General features: G+C 60.7%; 3 protein-coding genes across 18 annotated transcripts in view; 2 read left to right on the top strand and 1 right to left on the bottom strand.

Moving 5' to 3' along the window:
- Positions 1 to 20089, top strand: part of PALM (paralemmin) — a 168303-nt gene that overhangs the window by 98021 nt on the left and 50193 nt on the right. The window contains exon 1 of one of the 7 annotated variants that reach the window (XM_077978812.1): positions 3146 to 3150. The exons of 5 other annotated variants lie outside the window; for them this stretch is intronic. Coding sequence is in view for 1 of the 2 variants with exons in the window: in XM_077978816.1 (XP_077834942.1) it covers positions 18482 to 18531 (50 nt within the window). In the remaining variant the exon portion in view is untranslated. Of the gene's footprint in view, positions 1 to 3145; positions 3151 to 18481; positions 18532 to 20089 lie in introns of those variants that run through there. One more of the 7 variants, XM_077978816.1, reaches the window with a different exon arrangement.
- Positions 1896 to 10135, top strand: FSTL3 (follistatin like 3). Of its 9 annotated transcripts, none has more exons than XR_013409403.1 (6): positions 1896 to 2100; positions 3352 to 3537; positions 6121 to 6336; positions 7612 to 7839; positions 7929 to 8754; positions 8966 to 10135. XR_013409403.1 is itself a non-coding variant. In XM_015122306.3 (5 exons), exons 1-5 carry the CDS (start codon positions 1998 to 2000, stop codon positions 7985 to 7987), a joined length of 792 nt encoding a protein of 263 aa, XP_014977792.1. In that variant the 5' UTR covers positions 1896 to 1997; the 3' UTR covers positions 7988 to 10135. The 9 variants fall into 9 exon arrangements, 1 of the variants encoding a protein (XP_014977792.1); XR_013409405.1 differs by having other exon boundaries at positions 7929 to 8734; positions 8952 to 10135; XR_013409404.1 differs by having other exon boundaries at positions 7929 to 8730; positions 8942 to 10135.
- On the bottom strand, positions 12064 to 19157 carry PRSS57 (serine protease 57). Of its 2 annotated transcripts, none has more exons than XM_028839489.2 (5): positions 18954 to 19157; positions 18417 to 18573; positions 15964 to 16108; positions 13439 to 13702; positions 12064 to 12438 (listed from the first exon to the last, which is right to left on the bottom strand). In XM_028839489.2, exons 1-5 carry the CDS (start codon positions 19030 to 19032, stop codon positions 12232 to 12234), a joined length of 852 nt encoding a protein of 283 aa, XP_028695322.2. In that variant the 5' UTR covers positions 19033 to 19157; the 3' UTR covers positions 12064 to 12231. The 2 variants fall into 2 exon arrangements, with proteins under 2 accessions (XP_028695322.2, XP_077835008.1); XM_077978882.1 differs by having other exon boundaries at positions 18417 to 18570; positions 18954 to 19154.

The following is a 20089-nucleotide window of genomic DNA, read 5'->3' on the forward strand; positions in this document are numbered from 1 at the left end:
CTGGGGTACGAAGTGGCCACGGGGGCCAGGCTGCGGGTGGAGGTCCTAGGATGAGCCTCGGGGCTGGATAGGGTAGGGAGAGGGGCAGAGCCGGGAGGTCGTCACTGGGGTCTCAGGAGGAGGCAGTGCCCCAGAAAAGGCCAGTGACCTGTTTGAGGTCACCCCACAGAGCCTCTGGGTTAGGGAGGAAGACAGAGCCGGGAGCAGGAGGCCACTGGCAGCTGGCCTCGGTTTCCCCGGAGAGGGCCGGAACCCACGCCAGCCAGACAATGACCCTTTGATTCGCACAGCCCAGGCCGGAGTGGCTGAGCCACAGCGGGGTCAGGTCTTGGCCAAGGTCACACTGTCCAGCCCCCGCACACCCTCAGTGAGAACACAGGGTCCTGTCCCTGCCCCGCTCCCCAACCCGGGGAGATTCCCAGGGGAATGCCAGAGGCCAAGGCCAGGTCAAGACGGCGGGGTGTCCCCCCTCACGGCCACTAGGGCAGGAACTTGGCCCCTGGCCACTGGCTGCGAGGGGACACAGTCAGGCTGGGCAGCTGAGGTGGAGGAAAAGATACAGGTGCGCCGTTCGTGGGCGCAGGTCTCACTTACGCCAGAGAAGGGGCTGTGCCGTGGGGCTGCTGGACGCCTCCGTTTCCACACCTGGGGGGTGGGCAACGCCGGAACAGCCAGCGGCCAGACACAGGCATCCCCAGGAGACACCCAACTGCTCTCCATCTCCTCAACCTTCTTTATTTTCCTGAAAGCATTTACCAGTCTTTGAAGTTACAGATTAATTTGTCTCTGCATTTTGCTGTCTATGGCCCCTCCAAACCAGGAGCTCGGTGAGCGTGTGATGGGGTCTGCCTTGGTCACCACGGCACCCCAGCACCCTGCAGGGCCCCTCTGGCCAACAAGAGATGTTCACTGATGGTTCCTTAGAAGCGGGAACAGAGGGGCTCCGCAGAACCCTTGAGCTCGCCACGGGCGCCCTGACAGATCCGGAGGCCTCCACCGCGGCATCAGTCCCAAGTAGGAAATGTGTCTGGCTGCAGCAAGCAAAGCCCCCCGGACACAGCGCCTCCGGGCCCACGCAGATGTCGCTGTCATAAATTGTGGGAAACGCCTCTGCTGGAAACAGTGTTTGAAACAGTGTTTGCTGAATCTCGGAGGGAGAGGAAAAAACCTAGTAAACATTCTTGTTGATATGACCTGGGGGAACCTTCCCAAAGGCTTGGAAGGCTGTTGGGGGCAGAGTTGCCCAGGGGCCCAGGACAAAGGCCTGGCGTGCACGCACACACGCACACACACAGACAGTGGCCTCCCTGGGGGCCTTGGCTGGGCGAGGCCTGCTGTTGTCCACGATGCTGGAAGGAGCTGTGTCTCTGGGTCTGTCCCGGCCGCACCCCGTTCTGTCCCACACCCAACCTCTCCCCACCCACAGGCCGGCTCCAGCGGCCAGGTGGACGGGTGGGCGGCCTGCGCCATGAGCAGGGAACCATATCCAGCTGAGGTTTTGGGTGTGTGGGGCAGGTCGGGACCAAGGAGGCCGGGTTGGGGGGCTCAGACTATGAAAGTGACCACATGCAAATCACAGAAACGGGGTGCAGGGATCCACAGACGTGCTCCTCGTGGGTCCCCGCTAGCTCACCACCACCCCTGCAACTGAAGATCCCCACACCCACTTTGACTCCTGGAGACCGCCCCTCCATCCACCCAAAAGGCTGCCACCACCTCGAACCCACACCCCGGTCCCAGTTCCGCCCTGGGTCCAGCCACATCTCCCCAGATGCATTCTCTGGCTCCGGGAGGGGACCCGGGCGCGCGCCCCCAGCTGCCCCCCGCAGCGGCCGGGCCCGGCGCCTGCCCACCCCGCGCGGGACACGGCCTCGCCCCCGCCACTCCCGCGCCGCGCCCCGCCCCGTGCCCCGCCCCGCCCGCGGCCCGCGGGACCTTTATAGGGAGCGCCGGCCGCGCGCTAGGAAGTCGGTGCCGCTGCCGTCTCTGCGTTCGCCATGCGTCCCGGGGCGCCAGGGCCACTCTGGCCTCTGCCCTGGGGGGCCCTGGCTTGGGCCGTGGGCTTCGTGGGCTCCATGGGCTCGGGGGATCCCGCGCCCGGTGAGTGGGGCGGCCAGAGGGGCGGGCGGGGCGGGCCACCCACGTGGGGCTGCCCGGAATGCGGCCGGGGGGACGTCGGGGGGCGCGGCGGCGGTGGGGGCGAGGGCGGTGTCCGGCGCAAGCTGGAGCCGGGAGGGTCTGAAGGGGGGTCACCAGGAGGTCAGCAGAGCAGAGGTTCCTAATCACAATGACCGCTGACATTTATTGAGCGCTTAGTGTCTACCTCTCCCCTCCCTGAACCCGTGCCATCCCAGTAGTGCCGGAGCTCTCTTCATCTCTGTCTTCCAGATGGGGAAACTGAGGCTCAGGGTCACACAGACTGTAGGCGGCAAAGCCAGGGTTCTAGCCGCGACCGTCTGGGTCGGTCCTGGTGCCCTGAGAGGCAGCGCTGGGTGTCTGGAGCCAGGCCCTCCAGCTGGGGCTGAGAGCTTCCCCGGGTCCTGGGTAGACCCGGCATGGAGACTCACACCTGGGACTTGCCGGGAGGCGCCAGGCAGGAGACGGCCCCACTCCTGGCCTCAGTTTCCCCTATGATGGGTGCCAAGGTGCTGCATTCCCCAAACTGGTCCCTGGCAGTGTCTGTGAACCACCGAGCACTCTGGGAAGGGGGCTGTGGCCGTTCCTGCCCCCAGGGACAGGGGAAGAAACTGGGGGCTCTCTGGCTCCCCACCCCCCATCCCTGCAGCCCCACCCCACCCCAGCCCCGCGCCAAAGGGAGAGCAGAGCCCCCTCCCCGAAGGCCACGTCCCTGGGGAGACAGTGAGCTCATGCAAGGGGAATGTTCCCAAGTTGGAGTGAGTAAGAGGCGGGCCAGGCGGTGGGGGGGCTGCCAGGCGCGGGGCTCCACGTGCCCTCGGGTGCTGTCTAGACAGAGGGCAGAGGCGGGAGAAGCGGTTCCAGGGCCCGCTGACCCTGACATGCCCAGTGCCTGGCGTTGGGTGGTGTTTGACGGGTTGGGCAGGGTGCCAGCCCCCGGCCTGGGGGCTCGGAGGGAACGAGGGGGGACCTCCTGGGATGGGTGAGGGTTGGTGGTGAGGGTGTTGGGGGGGGCATAGAGCTAGAGGGGAGGAGGTATCTCCAGGGACCCGGAGCCAGGGTGGGGACCCCCATGTGGTTTTCTGCCCCTCTTCCTGGGTTGGGGTAGATCATCCCGTGCGTAACTACTGAGCACCACCTGCATGCATCTGTGGGCGGGCCAGAAGCTGGGTGTCAGGAGTGGCCCAGGAGAGCACCCCGTCCCCTGGCCCGCAGGTGGTGTTTGTTGGCTCCAGCAGGGCCAGGAGGCCACCTGCAGCCTGGTGCTCCGGACTGACGTCACCCGGGCCGAGTGCTGTGCCTCCGGCAACATTGACACCGCCTGGTCCAACCTCACTCACCCGGGGAACAAGATCAACCTCCTTGGCTTCTTGGGCCTTGTCCACTGCCTTCCCTGCAAAGGTGAGACCCCAGGCCAGAAGCAGGGCAGGCATCTCAGCTCAGGACCAGCCAAAAACAGTCACGGTGGTCGAGGGCAAAACATGCGGGGCTGAGCCTGTCACAGGGGTTGCAGGGGGGATCCTGGTCTCAGAGAGGGACTGGGGGCACCTCCCAGTTCCCAGGCTTCAGTCTCTTGCAGTTTAGGACTCAGGAAGAGGCCCTGAGGACTCCCCACGTGGCTGAGCCTTTGCTGGGGCTGAGCTCTCTGCCTGGGTGGCTCTTCGATAAATGTCTGGCTTACACCTAGCTCCTGGGAAGGTGGGTTTGCCATTCTGGCCTGTGACCCCAAATGTCCACACCAGGGACCTTCACTGCAGACTCCAGGGTCTGTGGTGGGGTTACAGCTGCATGATTAACAAGCATTTGCCTCGGGACCCAGTTTTTGTTTTTTTTTTTTTTTTTGAGATGGAGTTTCATTCTTGTTGCCTAGGCGGGAGTGAAATGGCACGATCTCGGCTCACCGCAACCTCCACCCCCCAGGTTCAAGCGATTCTCCTGCCTCAGCCTCCCTAGTAGCTGGGATTATAGGTGTGCACCATCACACCCGGCTAATTTTTTATATTTTTAGTAGAGACGGGGTTTCTCCATGTTGGTCAGGCTGGTCTCAAACGCCCGACCTCAGGTGATCTGCCTGCCTTGGCCTCCCAAAGTGCTGGATTACAGGCGTGAGCCACCGCGCCCAGCCACTCGGGACCCTCTTCTGAGACAATGCCTTCCCCATCAAACTAGGGGCTCTTGGGTGGCAGAGAACGAATGAATGAGTTAAGATATACTCTCTGCACTGGAGGATGAATTTTTTTTTTTTTTTTTTTTTTTTTTAAGACAGAGCCTTGCTCTGTCACCCAGGCTGGAGTGCAGTGGTGCGATCTCGGCTCACTGCAACCTCGGCCTCCTGGGTTCAAGCGATTCTCTTTCCGCAGCCTCCTCAGTGGCTGGGACTACAGGTGTGCGCTGCCACGCCTGGCTAAGTTTTATATTTTTGGTAGCGACGGGGTTTCATCACATTGGCCAGGCTGGTCTCAAACTCCTGACCTCAAGTGATCTGCCAGCCTTGGCCTCCCAAAGTGCTGGGATTACAGGCATGAGCCACCATGCCTTTGTTGGGGCACAACTTGAAGGAGGTGGGCATTAGAGCTGGGGTGTTGGGGGATGTCTAGGAGTTTGCCAGATGGAGTCAGTATGGGAGTGGGGATCAGGAGAGAACATGGCTTGAGGTTAGGTCCTGGTGGGTGGGGTGAGTCAGAGGAGCCAGGGGGAGGCTGGAGCTGAGGGGTGCAGACCCGAAGGCCAGGCTGAGGAACTCTGTTGGCCTCTGAGATGTGATTAATCCCAGATCAGCCTGGCTGGGTGGTCCTGAACTCATTGCCACATACCCCTGGCTCCCTCCAGACCCCCCTCTGGCTTCTGGGAGAAGGACAGACTTCAAAAAGTGCCTGGCCTGGGCATGAGACGGCCCAGGACCCCCCACCCCCAACCTCATCTGGCCGCCCTGGGGACGGGAACTCAGGCCCCCTTCCGTTCTCGCTTGTATGAAAGCCATCCTGGCCAAGCATTTCCAGATGTGCCTGTGAGCCGCTGTGCGGGGGCCGCCCAGGTGCGGCCCACATGCCCTGCAGGGCTGCGTGGGGGGCGCTGGCCATCCTCTAAGGAGTGCCTGACTGCCTTGTAAGTGGGGCTCCCCCGTCAGCCCCGCTTTACACACAGAGAAACTGAGGCTGACACATAAACAACAGCTGTGTTCAGAGGCCCCACCAGACCCACAGACAACAGAAAGGGGATCGGTCATCTGGGTCCTGCTGCAGCTTTCAAGCTGAGGTGCTTGGGTCCCCTGCACTCATAGCTGCGACCCGGCCTCAGTTTCCCCATCTGTAAAATGATGACTTGGGAGGATGCAATGAGCCTAGGTGGCGATGAACATCACATGAAAAGCAGGGGCGGGGACCCCAGAGACAGTTTCCCTAGCAGGACCTCAGTATCCCTGCCTGAGCAGTGGGGCTGCGGGGCAACTCCTGGTTCAGAGGCCTAGGGCTGTGGGCGGCCCCCTCCCCTGGAATCGCTCCCCAGGCCAGGAGGGGTGTCCAGAGCCCCGCCCTCCCCGACGCCTCCTGGGGGAAGATTCCGGCAGCCCCAGACTCGCAGCCCCAGACTCGCGCCTGGCAAGGGCGGAACACCCCAGGCTGACGCAGCTGGGGCCCCTCCGGCCTTCCCAGAAAAGCGCGTGCATCGGGGGCAGACGTCAGCCAGCTACAAGGAGGAGCGGCCCGAGGCTGCGTAGCTCCGCCGGACCCCGATTCCGGGCAGAGACCCCGCGGCCTGCGCGCACCGAGCCCAGCCCCCGCCCCCAGCCCCACCGGTCCCGCGCCCCGACCCGTAGCCCTGCCCCTGGGAACCCGAACGCCCCGACTCCGACTGACCCTGACCTGGGACGGCGCCCCCGCCTCCGCCCTGCAGAGGGGGCGCAGGGAGGGGCCCCGAGGCCTTCGCGCGGCCCCACGCCCGGGAACCTCCCATGCCCGGCCCCACGCGCGTGTCCTGTGTCCGCAGATTCGTGCGACGGCGTGGAGTGCGGCCCGGGCAAGGCGTGCCGCATGCTGGGGGGCCGCCCGCGCTGCGAGTGCGCGCCCGACTGCTCTGGGCTCCCGGCGCGGCTGCAGGTCTGCGGCTCAGACGGCGCCACCTACCGCGACGAGTGCGAGCTGCGAGCCGCGCGCTGCCGCGGCCACCCGGACCTGCGCGTCATGTACCGGGGCCGCTGCCGCAGTACGTGGGGGCGGGGTCTGTGGAGGGGCGGGCCTGGGGCGGGGCGGGACCTACCAGACCTGCGCGTCACGTATCGAGGCTGCTGGCGCAGTACGTGGGGGCGGGGCCTGGGGCGGGGCCACCCGGACCTGAGCGTCACGTTACGGAGCTGCTGCTGCAATGCGTGAGGGCGAGGCCTACGTGACGGCCCGGCCTCTGGGGGCAGGGCCTGCTGGAGGGGCGGGGCCGCTGCCGCAGTACGTGGGGGCGGGGCCTCCAGCCCACTATATGTCACGTGGGTCGCGGTGGGGCCTAATTAAGGGCGCGTTTACACTTCCGAGGGAGTATTACGGGGTGGGGTCTTTTGTAGGGTTGGGATTTGGAAAGTAGTGGGCCTCCGGGGCTCACATTGGGCGAGAGTAATGTGGCATGGTCAGAGCGGGAGTGTGACGCAGCGAGGGGCTTGTGGGTGTAACCAGAAGGGCATGATGGAACCAGGGGGTGAGACTTTGGGTCATGGAAGGGGCGGGGCTCTTGACTGCGGCGTGGTTCCTGGGTGGAGATGGGCGGGGATTTGTCGGTGGAGCTTGGGTGGGCGGCCCCGCAGTCGCGGAGGGGCGGGGCTTTGGGTAACAAGGGTGAGGGCTTACGAGGAGGTGTGGCTCCTGGGTACAATGGGAGGGGCAAGGCTTGTGGGTGGAGCCTGAGGGGGTTGGTTGGGCTCATGGAGGGGCGGGGCTTTGTGGGTGGTAAGAGGGTGGGGCTTATGGCTAAAGCAAGAGGTGGGGCTTCTGGAAGGGGAGAGACTCCTGGGTAGAATCGGAGGGGCAGGGCTTGTGAGTTCTATGGGGGGTTGGACTTCTGGGTAACAAGGCGCGAGGCTCGTGGGAGGAGCAGGGTTTCTGGGTGGAGCCTGATTGTGGGCGGGGCTTTGTGGTGGTAAGGGGGTGGGGCTTATGGCTAATGTAAGGGGTGGGGCTTCTGGAAGGGGAGTGACTTCTGGGTACAATCGGGGGGTGGGGCTTGTGGGAGCTTTAGGGGGTGGGACTTTTGGGTAACGTAAGGGGCGGGGTTCCTGGAAGGGGTGTGGCTCCTGGGTACAATTGGAGGGGCAGGGCTTGCGGGTGGAGCTCAAGGGGTGGGATGGAGAGGGGGGCTCATGGGGAGGTGCGGGGGGCTTGTGTCCTACCAGAGGGTTTTCTCAACTTGGGGGTTAAGGGCAGGTCTTGGGGCCAAGAGCCCTGCGGGGTTCTCAGCGAGATGTCTCCTGAACTGTCCCTGGCACCCGGCCTGCAGAGTCCTGTGAGCGCGTGGTGTGCCCGCGGCCACAGTCGTGCGTCGTGGACCAGACGGGCAGCGCCCACTGCGTGGTGTGTCGGGCGGCGCCCTGCCCTGTGCCCTCCAGCCCCGGCCAGGAGCTTTGCGGCAACAACAACGTCACCTACATCTCCTCGTGCCACCTGCGCCAGGCCACCTGCTTCCTGGGCCGCTCCATCGGTGTGCGCCACGCGGGCAGCTGCGCAGGTGCAAACGCAGGGCGAGGGCACAGACCTGTCCTGGGGGCCGGAGAACCCCCTGCCCTGCGCCCTCAATGCTCTTATCCACCCTTGCAGGCACCCCTGAGGAGCCGCCAGATGGTGAGTCGGAGGAAGAGGAAGAGAACTTCGTGTGAGCCTGCAGGACAGGCCTGGGCCTGGTGCCTGAGGCCGCCCCCCACCCCGTTATTTATTGCCACAGCAGAGTCTAATTTATATCCCACGGACACTCCCTAGGGCCTGGATTCGGACCACTTGGGGATCCCAGAACCCCCCTGGAAGGACTGAGGAAAGGAGGCCTGGGGGCCGGTTGGTGGGTGGGGTAGACCTGCATTCCGGACACCGAGCGCCTGATTTAGGGCCTTTCTCTAAGAAGCTCCAGCCCCTACCCTAAGACCTATTGCCGGGGAGGACTCCACACTTCTGCTCTGCTCCTTTGGGGATAAACCTGTTAATTATTGCTACCATTAAGAGGGCTGGGCATTCCCTGCTGGTAATTCCTGAAGAGGCATGACTGCTTTTCTCAGCCCCAACCATCCTAGAACAGGGGCCTTGGGCTTAGGCCAGGAGGAGCAGAGGAGGTCTAGCCTGGGTGTGTATGGAAGGTCTAGCCTGGGTGAGTACGGAGGGTCTAGCCTGGGTGAGTACGGAGGGTCTAGCCTGGGTGTGTAAGGAAGGTCTAGCCTGGGTGAGTACGGAGGGTCTAGCCTGGGTGAGTACGGAGGGTCTAGCCTGGGTGTGTAAGGAAGGTCTAGCCTGGGTGAGTACGGAGGGTCTAGCCTGGGTGAGTACGGAGGGTCTAGCCTGGGTGTGTAAGGAAGGTCTAGCCTGGGTGAGTACGGAGGGTCTAGCCTGGGTGAGTACGGAGGGTCTAGCCTGGGTGAGTACGGAGGGTCTAGCCTGGGTGTGTAAGGAAGGTCTAGCCTGGGTGAGTACGGAGGGTCTAGCCTGGGTGAGTACGGAGGGTCTAGCCTGGGTGTGTAAGGAAGGTCTAGCCTGGGTGAGTACGGAGGGTCTAGCCTGGGTGAGTACGGAGGGTCTAGCCTGGGTGAGTACGGAGGGTCTAGCCTGGGTGTGTAAGGAGGGTCTAGCCTGGGTGAGTACGGAGGGTCTAGCCTGGGTGAGTACGGAGGGTCTAGCCTGGGTGAGTACGGAGGGTCTAGCCTGGGTGTGTAAGGAGGGTCTAGCCTGGGTGAGTACGGAGGGTCTAGCCTGGGTGTAAGGAGGGTCTAGCCTGGGTGAGTACAGAGGGTCTAGCCTGGGTGAGTACGGAGGGTCTAGCCTGGGTGTGTAAGGAGGGTCTAGCCTGGGTGTAAGGAGGGTCTAGCCTGGGTGTGTACGGAGGGTCTAGTCTGAGTGCGTGTGGGGACCTCAGAACACTGTGACCTCAGTCCAGCAAGCCAGGCCCTTCATGAAGGCCAAGAAGGCTGCCACTATTCCCTGCCAGCCCAAGAACTCCAGGTTCCCCACTGCCTCTGTATGCCCCTTCCCATCCTGCGAAGGCCGTTGAGAAATGCCCAGTGTGACCCATGGGAAAGGGCACGGCCTGTCCTCCTGACACGGGCCGTGCTCAGCCACAGAACTGCCCAGCGCCTCCCCTGCTGCCGTCCACGGTCAGTTCACTAGGCGACATCACATGGTCTCAGGCATGCGGCAGCCAGCGGCAGCTCAGCGCAGGGCACTGTGTCCAGCGGAGCCCAGTCCACTTTGGGGGACTCCGGCAGGGACCACGGACCCCTGCTCACCCACTGGCCCCGAGGGGGGTGTAGACACCAAGACTCACGGATGTGTGACATCTGGAGTCCTGGAGCCGGGTGTTCCAGCAGCACCACTAGGTGCCTGCTGCCTCCACGGTGGGGTTCACACCCAGAGCTTCTCGGTCCCCTACACGTAGCCCGCCCCGGCTACATGCCAGACCTGCCTCACCCACCAGCACAGCCGGAGCTGGCGACACCAGCCAGGTGCTGGTCTTGGGCCAGTTGTCCCACGACGGCTCACCCTCCCCTCCATCTGGGTTGTCGCTCAGAATTGCCTACCTGTGCCTGCGTGTAAACCAGAGCCTCAGACCAGCTATGGGGAGGGGACAATGTGGAGGAAATCCAGCTTCCCCGGTCTGGGGTGAGGAGTGCCGGGAGCTTGGGCATCCTCCTCCAGCCCCCAGGCAGTGCCTTACCTGTGGTGCCCAGAAAAGTGCCCCTGGGCTGGTGGGTCTACGGGAGCCTCAACCAGGCAGCCCTCCCCACCCTGGGGCCCTGCCTCACCAAAGAAATAAAGACTCAAGCTATTTTGGGGTGTCCAGGCCTCAGTTTGTCTCCTCTCTCAGGGCTTCAGGCCACCCCCTCGGCCACGGGATGGGCAGCCTGGGGCCTGGGGCCTGGGGTGCTGTGTGGGGGCTCTGGAGGCACCAGAAGAGAGACCCAGCATTAGTCCTTGGGCAGCCTCTGGCCACCTCTGGGCCTCAGTGCCTCTCCAGGCAGTGGACAAGCCCAGGAGGGGCTGAGGCAGTGTGGGAGGGGAGGGAGAGGAAATTGGCCTTTTGGGAGGGCACACAGGATAGACAAGATGGCTTAGGGCACCCCTAAGACACCAGCTGGCTTGGGGCCCAGAAATGGAGGCCCAGCCTTGAAGGACTTGGGTGAACAATAGCAGTAATAACAATAACAGGATTAGGGCCGGGGCAGGGTAGCTCACCCCTGTAATCCCAGCGCTTTGAGAGGCCACAGTGGGTGGATCACTTGAGGCCAGGAGTTTCAGACCAGCCTGGGCAATATAGTGAGACCCCCGTGTATCTACATTAAAAAGAAAAAAAAGGTCAAGTGCCCCTGTAGTCCCAGCTACTCAGGAGGCTGAGGTGGGAAGATGGCTCGAGCCCAGGTTGTCAAGGCTGCAGTGAGCTACGATGGCACCACTGCACTCCAGCCTGGTGACACAGTGAAACACTGTTTCTAAAATAATAATAATAGCAAAATCAGCCAGCAGTGGTGGTTCATGCCTGTAATCCCAGCAGTTTGGGAGGCCGAGGCAGGTGAATCACAAGGTCAGGAGTTCGAGACCAGCCTGGCCAACATGCTGAAACCCTGTCTCTACTAAAAATACAAAAATTAGCCAGGTGTAGTGGCGGGTGCCTGTAATCCCAGCTACTCAGGAAACTGAGACAGGAGAATTGCTTGAACCTGGGAGGCAGAGGTTGCAGTGAGCCAAGATCGTGCCGCTGTACTCCAGCCTGGGTGACAGAGCAAGACTCTATCTTGAAAAAAAAAAAAAAATTAGCCAGCTGTGGTGTCACGTGCATGTAATCCCAGCTACGTGGGAGGGTGAGGCGAGAGAATCGCTTTAACTCAGGAGGAGGAGGTTGCAGTGAGCCGAGATCGCACCTCTGCACTCCAGCCTGGGTGACAGAAGGAGACTCTGTTTCAAAATAATAATAATTAAAAAAAGGCCGGGCGCGTTGGCTCACGCCTGTAATTCCAGCACTTTGGGAGGCCGAGGCGGGTGGATCACGAGGTCCGGAGATGGAGACCATCCTGGCTAACACAGTGGAACCCCGTCTCTACTAAAAAATACAAAAAAAATTAGCTGGGCGTGGTGGCGGGTGCTGTGGTCCCAGCCTCCGGAGGCTGAGGCAGGAGAATCGCATGAACCCGGGAGGCAGAGCTTGCAGTGAGCCGAGATTGCGCCACTGCACTCCAGCCTGGGCGACAGAGCGAGACTCCGTCTCAAAAAAATAAATAAAAATAAAAATTAATAATTAATAAGAAAGAAATAAAATTTAAAAATAAAAAATAACACAATAATAAGCTGTGACAGTAACATCAGCTGGGACTTGCCGTGCACCTGGCGCTATTCTCCGTGGTTTTCAGAGGATGAACGCCAGGCTGGATGGGAGGCCAGACCCTCTTGGGATTCTATGGTGTGGCCGGCGCAAGCCCGCACTGGTGTCCAGCGGCCCCCACGCCCTGCAGAGGGAGCTCAGGGCTTCCTAGCCTCCGTTTCCCAGCCTACTCATCTGTGCTGTGGTTAGCCGGCTGGAGGGAGGTGGAGGCACAGCGTTCCAGGTGGGAGGCTGCATGAGTGTGGGTTGCAGGCCTGCGGAGGTGGACCCAGAGGGGTTCACGGTGGGGGGCATGGGAAGGTGGAAAGGGGCTGCGGACAAGGAGCCGTGACACAAACACGGGTGGACCCTGCCGCTGACCGCCCGCGGGTGAGGCTGGAAGTCAGTTAACATTTTACTGGGTTAGATTCTGCCCTTTGCATATGGAACGGGTGTCCCCCGCCGCTGGCCGTCCCACCCCAACCCTGAACATCAGGGACCCCCTGCCCCAGCCATGGAACATTCCAGGCCTGGAGCAGCAACCTCATTTGCATGCCGCAAGGCTGTGGCTCAGGCGACTCCTCCTGGGGGCCTGGTGGTCCCACGCAGGGGTCCGGGCTGGGGGCTGCTCCGCCGAACCACGTCCCAGATCCAGGCCACAAAGGAGGACACCTGCGTGTACACATCGGGGGTCTTCGGGTCGCCGCACCAGAGGCCGGAGAATGACACGAGGCCGTGAGCCCGGTTCCTGCACACCAGGGGCCCCCCGGAGTCGGCCTGGAGTAAAAGGAGAGGTGAGGTCAGGGCCTCTGGGAGCTGCGGCAGGCACATCTCACCACCGCCCTCCCTGCCTCAGAACCCTCTGTGACTCCCTACTGCTCTCCAAGGAAAAAGTAAACTCATCTCTGCCATCCAGGCCCTGAGGACCCGGCCCCCACCCACTTCTCTGCCCGCCTCCCCCACCAGCCTCCTCGGTGCTCCAGCCTTTGCACAGCCTGGAGGCCTGTTCCTGGCCTGTGCTGGATGCTACGTGTGTAAACATTCGAGTCTGCAGTGCTCTGGGCAGTGCACAACCTGCACAGCTGTACGCGGCCGCCCTCCAGTAATGGGTCTCTCTGCCTTGCATGTGTTTCCTCCAATCTTCTAAGGATTCCTTCAAGTCTCAGCTCAAAGGTGCTCTCCTTGGAGAGGGCTCCCCGAATACTCACCCTAAAATCCCTCATCCTACCCTCCTAACTGCCATCTGGAATCCACTCTGACACCAGAAACTATTCGGGTGGCAGTTTTACAGATGGAGAAGAAGAGGCCCAGAGAAATCAAGTGACTTTTCCAAGGTCACACATTGGGAAAGTGGACAGTCTCGTTTCTCCTGGGCTTGGGCTGCCGGGCTCCAGAGTGTGTGTCCTGAACCAAGTCGCTCTCTTGCCTGCAAAAGACCTTCCAGGCCCCGTGTCTCCCTTAGCACCAGGGGATTCGTTTATCCGACAAGATTTTAGGAGTGGGAGCTGCTTCCTCTCAATCTGTTACTACCTTCTACTGAACACTGCTTGTGCAAATACACAAGTGTGTGGCTGTTTGTGCAGTGCACAACCTGCGCAACTGAACATGACAGCCCTGCGTGACCCTTGCCAACTCCCTGCCTTTCCTGGGCCTCAACTTCTCCATCTGGTCCAATATCAATGGGACTCAGTTCCCAAGGCCATTCCTGGCCCTGACTGTCTCTGTGGGCCTTGGTTTCCCCATACAGTAAGTGGGTGGAGCGGGGAGGGGATCTTACTGAGCAGAAGCCTCGCCTGTGCCTGTCCCCACTGCGGGTGCAGAGCATCGTATGGCTCAGGTGGCCCTTCCAGGAGCTGTTGCAGATGTCCAGGTCCAGCACTCGGACCTCGGCCTCCATCAGTCCAGGCGGCAGATCCTCAAAGTCAGACACGAAGCCCCAGCCAGCCACCCGGCACCGTGTCCCGGCTGTGGGGGGCCTGGCCCGTCTCCCTGGCAGCCTCAGCAGCCCCACTGCAGGGCCCAGGACAGCAGAGCTGTTCAGCTGCAGGGAAAGCATGAGTTCAGGCCACCAGGCTCCCTCCCCACCCCCGCTCCTGCCTCGGTTTATCCATGGGACCCCTGGTTCTGCCCTTGTGAAGCGAAATCAATGGTGGCCACCATGAGGCCGGGTCAGAAGGCCCCGTTCCTTCTGCCAACATAAACCCCTACCCCTTGGGTCTCCAGTGTCACCGTCAGTTGCCCAAAGGGTCTTTCTTTTTTTCTTTTTTTTTGAGAGAGAGTCTCACTCTGTTGTCCAGGCTGGACTGTAATGGTGCAATCTCAGCTCACTGCAACCTCCGCCTCCTGGGTTCAACCCATTCTCCTGCCTCAGCCTCCCAAGTAGCTGGGATTACAGGCGTGCACCACCATACCTGGCTAATTTTAGTATTTTAGCAGGAATGGGGTTTCACCACGTTGGCCAGGCTGGTCTCCAACTCCTGACCTCAGGTGATCCACCTGCCTCGGCCTCCCAAAGTGCTGGGATTACAGAGTGAGCCACCGCGCCTGGTCTCAAAGAGTCTTTCAAACCCCATCTCCTTCCTTGCTCTAAGCCCTCCCTTGGCTCCCCAGTGCCCTCAGGACAAAACCTCTTCGCTCACCAGCCAGGGCCTCTGAGGGCTCTCCAGCCTCAGCCTCCCCTCTGGCCGGACAGGATGAATTTACAGCCACTCCCTGGGCCTGCCACGCACCTCTGCTCACATCGGACCCCCAGCCTGGACCCTTTTCCTGTTCAGCCTCCACATCTCAGCGCGGACGCCACCTCTCCCAGGAAGTCTTCCCAGATTGCCAGGCTAGGACGTGAGTCTCCTCTGGGCTCCCTGCAGCCCGTCAAGGCTGGTTTACCAAGTGAAGATTGTGTGACACTCTGGGCTCTGCGCACCGGGCCTCTGGCCCTGGCCCTGGCGCCTGGCACGTGGCTGATACTCAGTTAACAGGCCTGGGAAGGATGGCTCTAATCCCTGGCTCTGGTTCTCTGACTCGTGCATCTTGGGTACATCCCTGACATTCCTGATGTCTCCCCCAGCCTCAGTTTCCCCATCTGTACAATGGCCTGGGTGAACCAGAGCAGGTTCCAGGCTTTAGGGTTTCACGAATGAGAAAAATTCACCCAAAAGCTTCGGCCACTGGCGCTTGCTGCCTCCTTTTATCTTATTTTTTTTCAGATGGAGTCTCGCTCTGTCCCCCAGGCTGGAGTGCAGTGGCCCGATCTCGGCTCACTGCAAGCTCCGCCTCCCGGGCTCACATCATTCTCCTGCCTCAGCCGAGTAGCTGGGACTACAGGCGCCTGCCACCTCGCCCGGCTAATTTTTTGTATTTTTTAGTAGAGACGGGGTTTCACCGTGTTAGCCAGGATGGTCTCGATCTCCTGACCTCGTGATCCGCCCGTCTCGGCCTCCCAAAGTGCTGGGATTACAGGCGAGAGCCACCGCGCCCGGGCTTTTTTTTTTTTTTTTTTTTTTTTTTTTTTTTTTGAGACTGAGTGTTGCTCTGTCGCCCAGGCTGGAGTGCAATGGCACGATCTCGGCTCACTGCAGCCTCTCTGCTTCCCAGGTTCAAGCAGTTCTCCTGCCTCAGCCTCCAGAATTTAATTCGGGGACTCTGGGTAGAAGCTTCAGGGATGGGGGTCGTCCCTCAAGCAGGAGGGGGCCAGGCGGGTCTGCATGGATGCACCACGTGTGGCAAAAGCAGCTTCCCACCTGGAAAACTCCACCCAGGGATTTTTTTCTTTTTCTTTTTTTTTTTTTGAGACGAAGTCTTGCTCTGTCGCCCAGACTGGAGTACAGGGGCGCAATCTCGGCTCACTGCAAGCTCCGCCTCCCGGGTTCCCGCCATTCTCTTGCCTCAGCCTCCCGAGTAGCTGGGACTACAGGTGCCCGCTACCACGCCCAGCTAATTTTTTGTATTTTTAGTAGAGACGGGGTTTCACCGTGTTAGCCAGGATGGTCTCCATCTCCTGACCTCGTGATCCGCCCTCCTCCGCCTCCCAAAGTGCTGGCATTACAGGCATGAGCCACCGCACCCGGCGGTGAAACCTCATTTCTACCAAAAATATAAAAATTAGCCGGGCGTGGTGGAGGTGCCTGTGATCCCAGCTACTCGGGAGGCTGAGGCGGGAGAATCGCCTGAGCCCGGGGGGTTGAGCTTGCGGTGAGCTGAGATAGCGCCACTGCACTCCAGCCTGGGCCACAGAGCGAGACTCCGTCTCAAAAACCAAACATGTGTCAGATACTCCTACGGGCCACCCCCCCACCCCAGGCTCACCCGCAGCAGGCAGATGTCGTTGACGTGGGTCACAGGGTGGAAGTCGGGGTGGTTGGTGATAGCACTGATACCAAACACCTGCTGGGTGGGCTCTGCGGTACGCAGGGCATGGGCGCCCAGCACCACCAGGCCGGTGCGGAGGTCTCTGCGGGGAGGAAGGGGTAGGCGAGACAGGGGTGAGAGGCTGCCTGTCCTGGGCCTGTCCTGGGCCTCAGTCTACTCATCTATGAAACAGAGGCCCTGGCCGGGCGCGGTGGCTCAAGCCTGTCATCCCAGCACTTTGGGAGGCCGAGGCGGGCGGATCACGAGGCCAGGAGTTCGAGACCAGCCTGGCCAACGTGGTGAAACCCTGTCTTTACCAAAAATACAAAATTAGCCGAGCGTGGTGGCAGGCGCCTGTAATCCCAGCTACTCAGGAGGCTGAGGCAGGAGAATCGCTTGAACCTGGGAGGAAGAGGTTGCAGTGAACTGAGATCACCCTACTGCACTCCAGTCTGGGTGACAGAGCAAAACTCTGTCTCAAAAAAAATTACTTTGCCAGGCGCGGTGGCTCACGCCTGTCATCCCAGCACTTTAGGAGGCCGAGGCGGGCGGATCACGAGGTCAGGAGATCAAGACCATCCTGGCTAACACGGTGAAACCCCGTCTCTACTAAAAATACAAAAAATTAGCCGGGCGAGGTGGCAGCCGCCTGTAGTCCCAGCTACACGGGAGGCTGAGGCAGGAGAATGGCGAGAACCCGGGAGGCAGAGCTTGCAGTGAGCTGTGATCGCGCCGCTCACTCCAGCCTGGGCGACAGAGCGAGACTCCGTCTCAAAACAACAACAACAACAAAACAACAACAACCCCGTCTCTACTAAAAAATACAAAAAACTAGCCGGGCGAGGTGGCGGGCGCCTGTAGTCCCAGCTACTGGGGAGGCTGAGGCAGGAGAATGGTGTGAACCCGGGAGGTGGAGCTTGCAGTGAGCTGAGATCCAGCCACTGCACTCCAGCCTGGGCAGCAGAGCGAGACTCCGTCTCAAAAAAAAAACAACAACAACAACAACAACAACAAAAAACAATTACTTTTACACCAACTTTATATTCTTTTTCTTTTTTTTCTTTTTTAGACAGAGTCTCACTCTGTCCCCCCAGGCTGGAGTGTGATCTTGGCTCACCGCACCCCGGGTTCCAGTAATTCTCTTGCCTCAGCCCTTCAAGCAGCTGGGACTACAGGCACGCACCACCACACCCGGCTAATTTTTGTATTTTTAGTAGAGACGAGGTTTCAGCATGTTGGCCAGGCTGGTCTCGAACTCCTGAGTAGCTGGGACCACAGAAGCACACCACTACTCCTGACTAATTTTTGTATTTTTTGTAGAGACGGGGGGTTTCATTTTGTTGCCCAGGCTGATCTTGAACTCCTGGAGGCAAGTGATCCTCCTGCCTTGGCCTCCTGCCAGATGTGACTGTCTGCGCCCAGCCCCAATATTCCTTTCTTTTTTTCTTCCTTTGAGACAGAGTCTGGCTCTGCCACTCAGGCTGGAGGGCAGTGGCACCATCTCAGCTCACTGCAACCTCCGCCTCCCGGGTTCAAGTGATTCTCCTGTCTCAGCCTCCCGAGTAGCTGGGGTTACAGCCACTCACCACCACGCCTGACTAATTTTTGTATTTTTAGTACAGACAGAATTTCACCATGTTGGCCAGGCTGGTCTCGAACTCCTGACCTCAAACAACCCACCATGTCCCAACGTGAGGGGACTCAAGGCTGGCGGGGGAGCTGGGGACACCGCAGTCCAGGACCAACCCATCTCTTGCCTGGTGGGGGCTCCGGCAGGAGGGGGCCCACCCACCTTGGCCCCAATATTCATCTTAATAGTTATTATAACAGCATATTTAAAATAAGGCCAGGCGCGGTGGCTCCCACCTGCAATCCCAGCACTTTGGGAGGCAGAGGCAGGTGAATCATTTGAGGTCAGGAGTTCCAGACCAGCCTGGCCAACATGGTGAAATCCCGTCTCTACTAAAAATAACAAAAATTCACCAGGCGTGGTGACAGATGTCTGTAATCCCAGCTACTCGGGAGGCTGAGGCAGGAGAATCGCTTGAACCCGAGAGGCAGAGGCTGCAGTGAGCTGAGATTGCACCATTGCACTCCAGCCTGGGGGACAGAGACTGTCTCAAAAAAAAAAAAAAAAAAAGAACATAGTAACAGTTACAGTCACAGAATATATACTTGTTGCCCCTGGTGCTTCTTTTGTGCTTCCTCTGCCTCCCTGACTTCTCCTCCTGTTTTCCCTTTGTTGCCCCTTAAATCTGACCCCCACTGAGACGCCCCCTCCTACCGGAGCCCCCACAGGCAAGGGATGGGTCCGTCCCGGGTTGCCGCGCCTCCAGCCCCCCACCAGCCTGGAGTTCCCCTCATGTTGGGACACGGTGTCCAGAGAGAAGGGGCCCGACAGGTGAGCTCACCTGTGGCTGAAGCAGTGGGCGGCCGAGACCACCCAGCGGGCTCGCAGCAGGAAGCCTCCGCAGTGATGCTGGCCCCCGAAGCGCACGGAAGCCATGTAGGGCCTGGAGTGGGGGGTCACTTCATGGCCGCCGATGATCTGGGCCCCCCAGGAGCCTGCTGGAGGGACAGCCCGAGTCAGGGACGAGGCAGGAGGAAGGGCTGACGGGCTGGGGTCAGGGCAGGGGGAGAAGGAGCGGCCGAGACACAGACGGGTGAGATGCGAGACAGACAGACACAGAGAGCTGGAGACACAGCCCAGACAAGCCCCCCAGTTGTGCTGGGAGGGGCTCCCGAGACCGGGAGATCCAGGGCAGGGCGGGCCGGCCCGAGACCCCCGTCGGATTTGCACCCATTTCCAGCAGAGGCAGTCACGGGCGCTTGGCAGATGGAGCAGGTGGAGCTCTCCCCAGGGTTCTCCGGGGACTGGGGGCTCCTGGGTGTGGCCGCCCTACGGGGACTTGGCGGGGGCCTGGGTGGGGATCCGGGGGGCTCCTCACCGGGGGGCTTCATGGGCAGCATCAGGGCAGTGGCCACGGTCAGCAGCGGACGTCCCCAGGCCCCCGACCCAGGCCCCATGGCGGATACGGGCTGGTGTCTCCCTGCAGAGGTCTCCGGGCCGTGGCTCCCACCCTCAGCCAACGGCCGGAAAGGGGGAGCCCGACTGTGGCCTGTGGTCAGGAGGCCCCACCAGCAACGCCTGAACCCCAGCCGGCCGTTTCTGGGAAATCGATGGTCTCAGGTGGTGGCTGATAATAATCATGTTGATAATAATCACCGCCGCCTGGGCCGGAAACGGGGGTGGGGGAGACAGCTCTGGGGCTGCAAGTGACCTCAGCAAGGCGCTCGACCCCTCTGTGCCTCAGTTTACCCAGCCTCAACACAGCTCAGCATGTGTGGGGAGCTTTCTGAAGAGCCGAGGTCACAGCGGCACTGGAGACCCTGCAGCTCCCCTCCGGCCCCCACCCCCCCAAACCCCAGTCTTCCCATCTCCAACCCCAGTGCCCACCTCAGGACTGTGGGGACAGTGAGGAAGGCTGGTCTCCTGGGAAGCTCTGATGATTTCTGCCTTTATTTTATTATTATTATTTTTTTGAGACAGAGTCTCACTCTGTTGCCCAGGCTGGAGTGCAGTGGTGTGATCTCGGCTCACTGCAAGCTCCGCCTCCCGGGTTCACGCCGTTCTCCTGCCTCAGCCTCCCGAGTAGCTAGGACTACAGGCGCCCTCCACTACGCCTGGCTAGTTTTTTGTATTTTTTAGTAAAGACGGGGTTTCACCGTGTTGGCCAGGATGGTCTCGATCTCCTGACCTCAAGATCCGCCCGCCTCAGCCTCCCAAAGTGCTGGGATTACAGACGTGAGCCACCACTCCGTGCTTGGCCTCTTTTTCTTTTTTTTTGGAAGGAGTCTCGCTCTTGTTGCCCAAGCTGGAGTGTAATGGCATGATCTCAGCTCACTGCAACCTCTGCCTCCTGGGTTCAAGCGATTCTCCTTCCTCAGCCTCCCTAGTAGCTGGCATTACCAGCGCCTGACACCACGCCTGGCTAATTTTGTGTTTAGTAGAGACGGGGTTTCACCATGTTGGTCAGGCTGGTCTCGAACTCCCGACCTCAGGTGATCCACCCGCCTCAGCCTC

This window comes from Macaca mulatta, chromosome 19 (assembly GCF_049350105.2).
Source record: "Macaca mulatta isolate MMU2019108-1 chromosome 19, T2T-MMU8v2.0, whole genome shotgun sequence".
NCBI classification, from domain to species: Eukaryota; Metazoa; Chordata; class Mammalia; order Primates; family Cercopithecidae; genus Macaca; species Macaca mulatta.

What these genes read in the sequence shown, in the direction of transcription:
- PRSS57 (XM_028839489.2), bottom strand. Translation starts at nt 19,032, where the DNA reads ATGGGGCCTGGGTCGGGGGCCTGGGGACGTCCGCTGCTGACCGTGGCC. An exon ending in GCTGCCCATGAAGCCCCCCG is followed by an intron (nt 18,574 to 18,953) that starts GTGAGGAGCCCC and finishes CTGTCCCTCCAG; the next exon opens with CAGGCTCCTGGGGGGCCCAG. An exon ending in ACAGGCGAGGCTTCTGCTCA is followed by an intron (nt 12,439 to 13,438) that starts GTAAGATCCCCT and finishes CTTTTACTCCAG; the next exon opens with GCCGACTCCGGGGGGCCCCT.
- FSTL3 (XM_015122306.3), top strand. Translation starts at nt 1,998, where the DNA reads ATGCGTCCCGGGGCGCCAGGGCCACTCTGGCCTCTGCCCTGGGGGGCC. An exon ending in CCACTGCCTTCCCTGCAAAG is followed by an intron (nt 3,538 to 6,120) that starts GTGAGACCCCAG and finishes CTGTGTCCGCAG; the next exon opens with ATTCGTGCGACGGCGTGGAG. An exon ending in GTACCGGGGCCGCTGCCGCA is followed by an intron (nt 6,337 to 7,611) that starts GTACGTGGGGGC and finishes CCCGGCCTGCAG; the next exon opens with AGTCCTGTGAGCGCGTGGTG.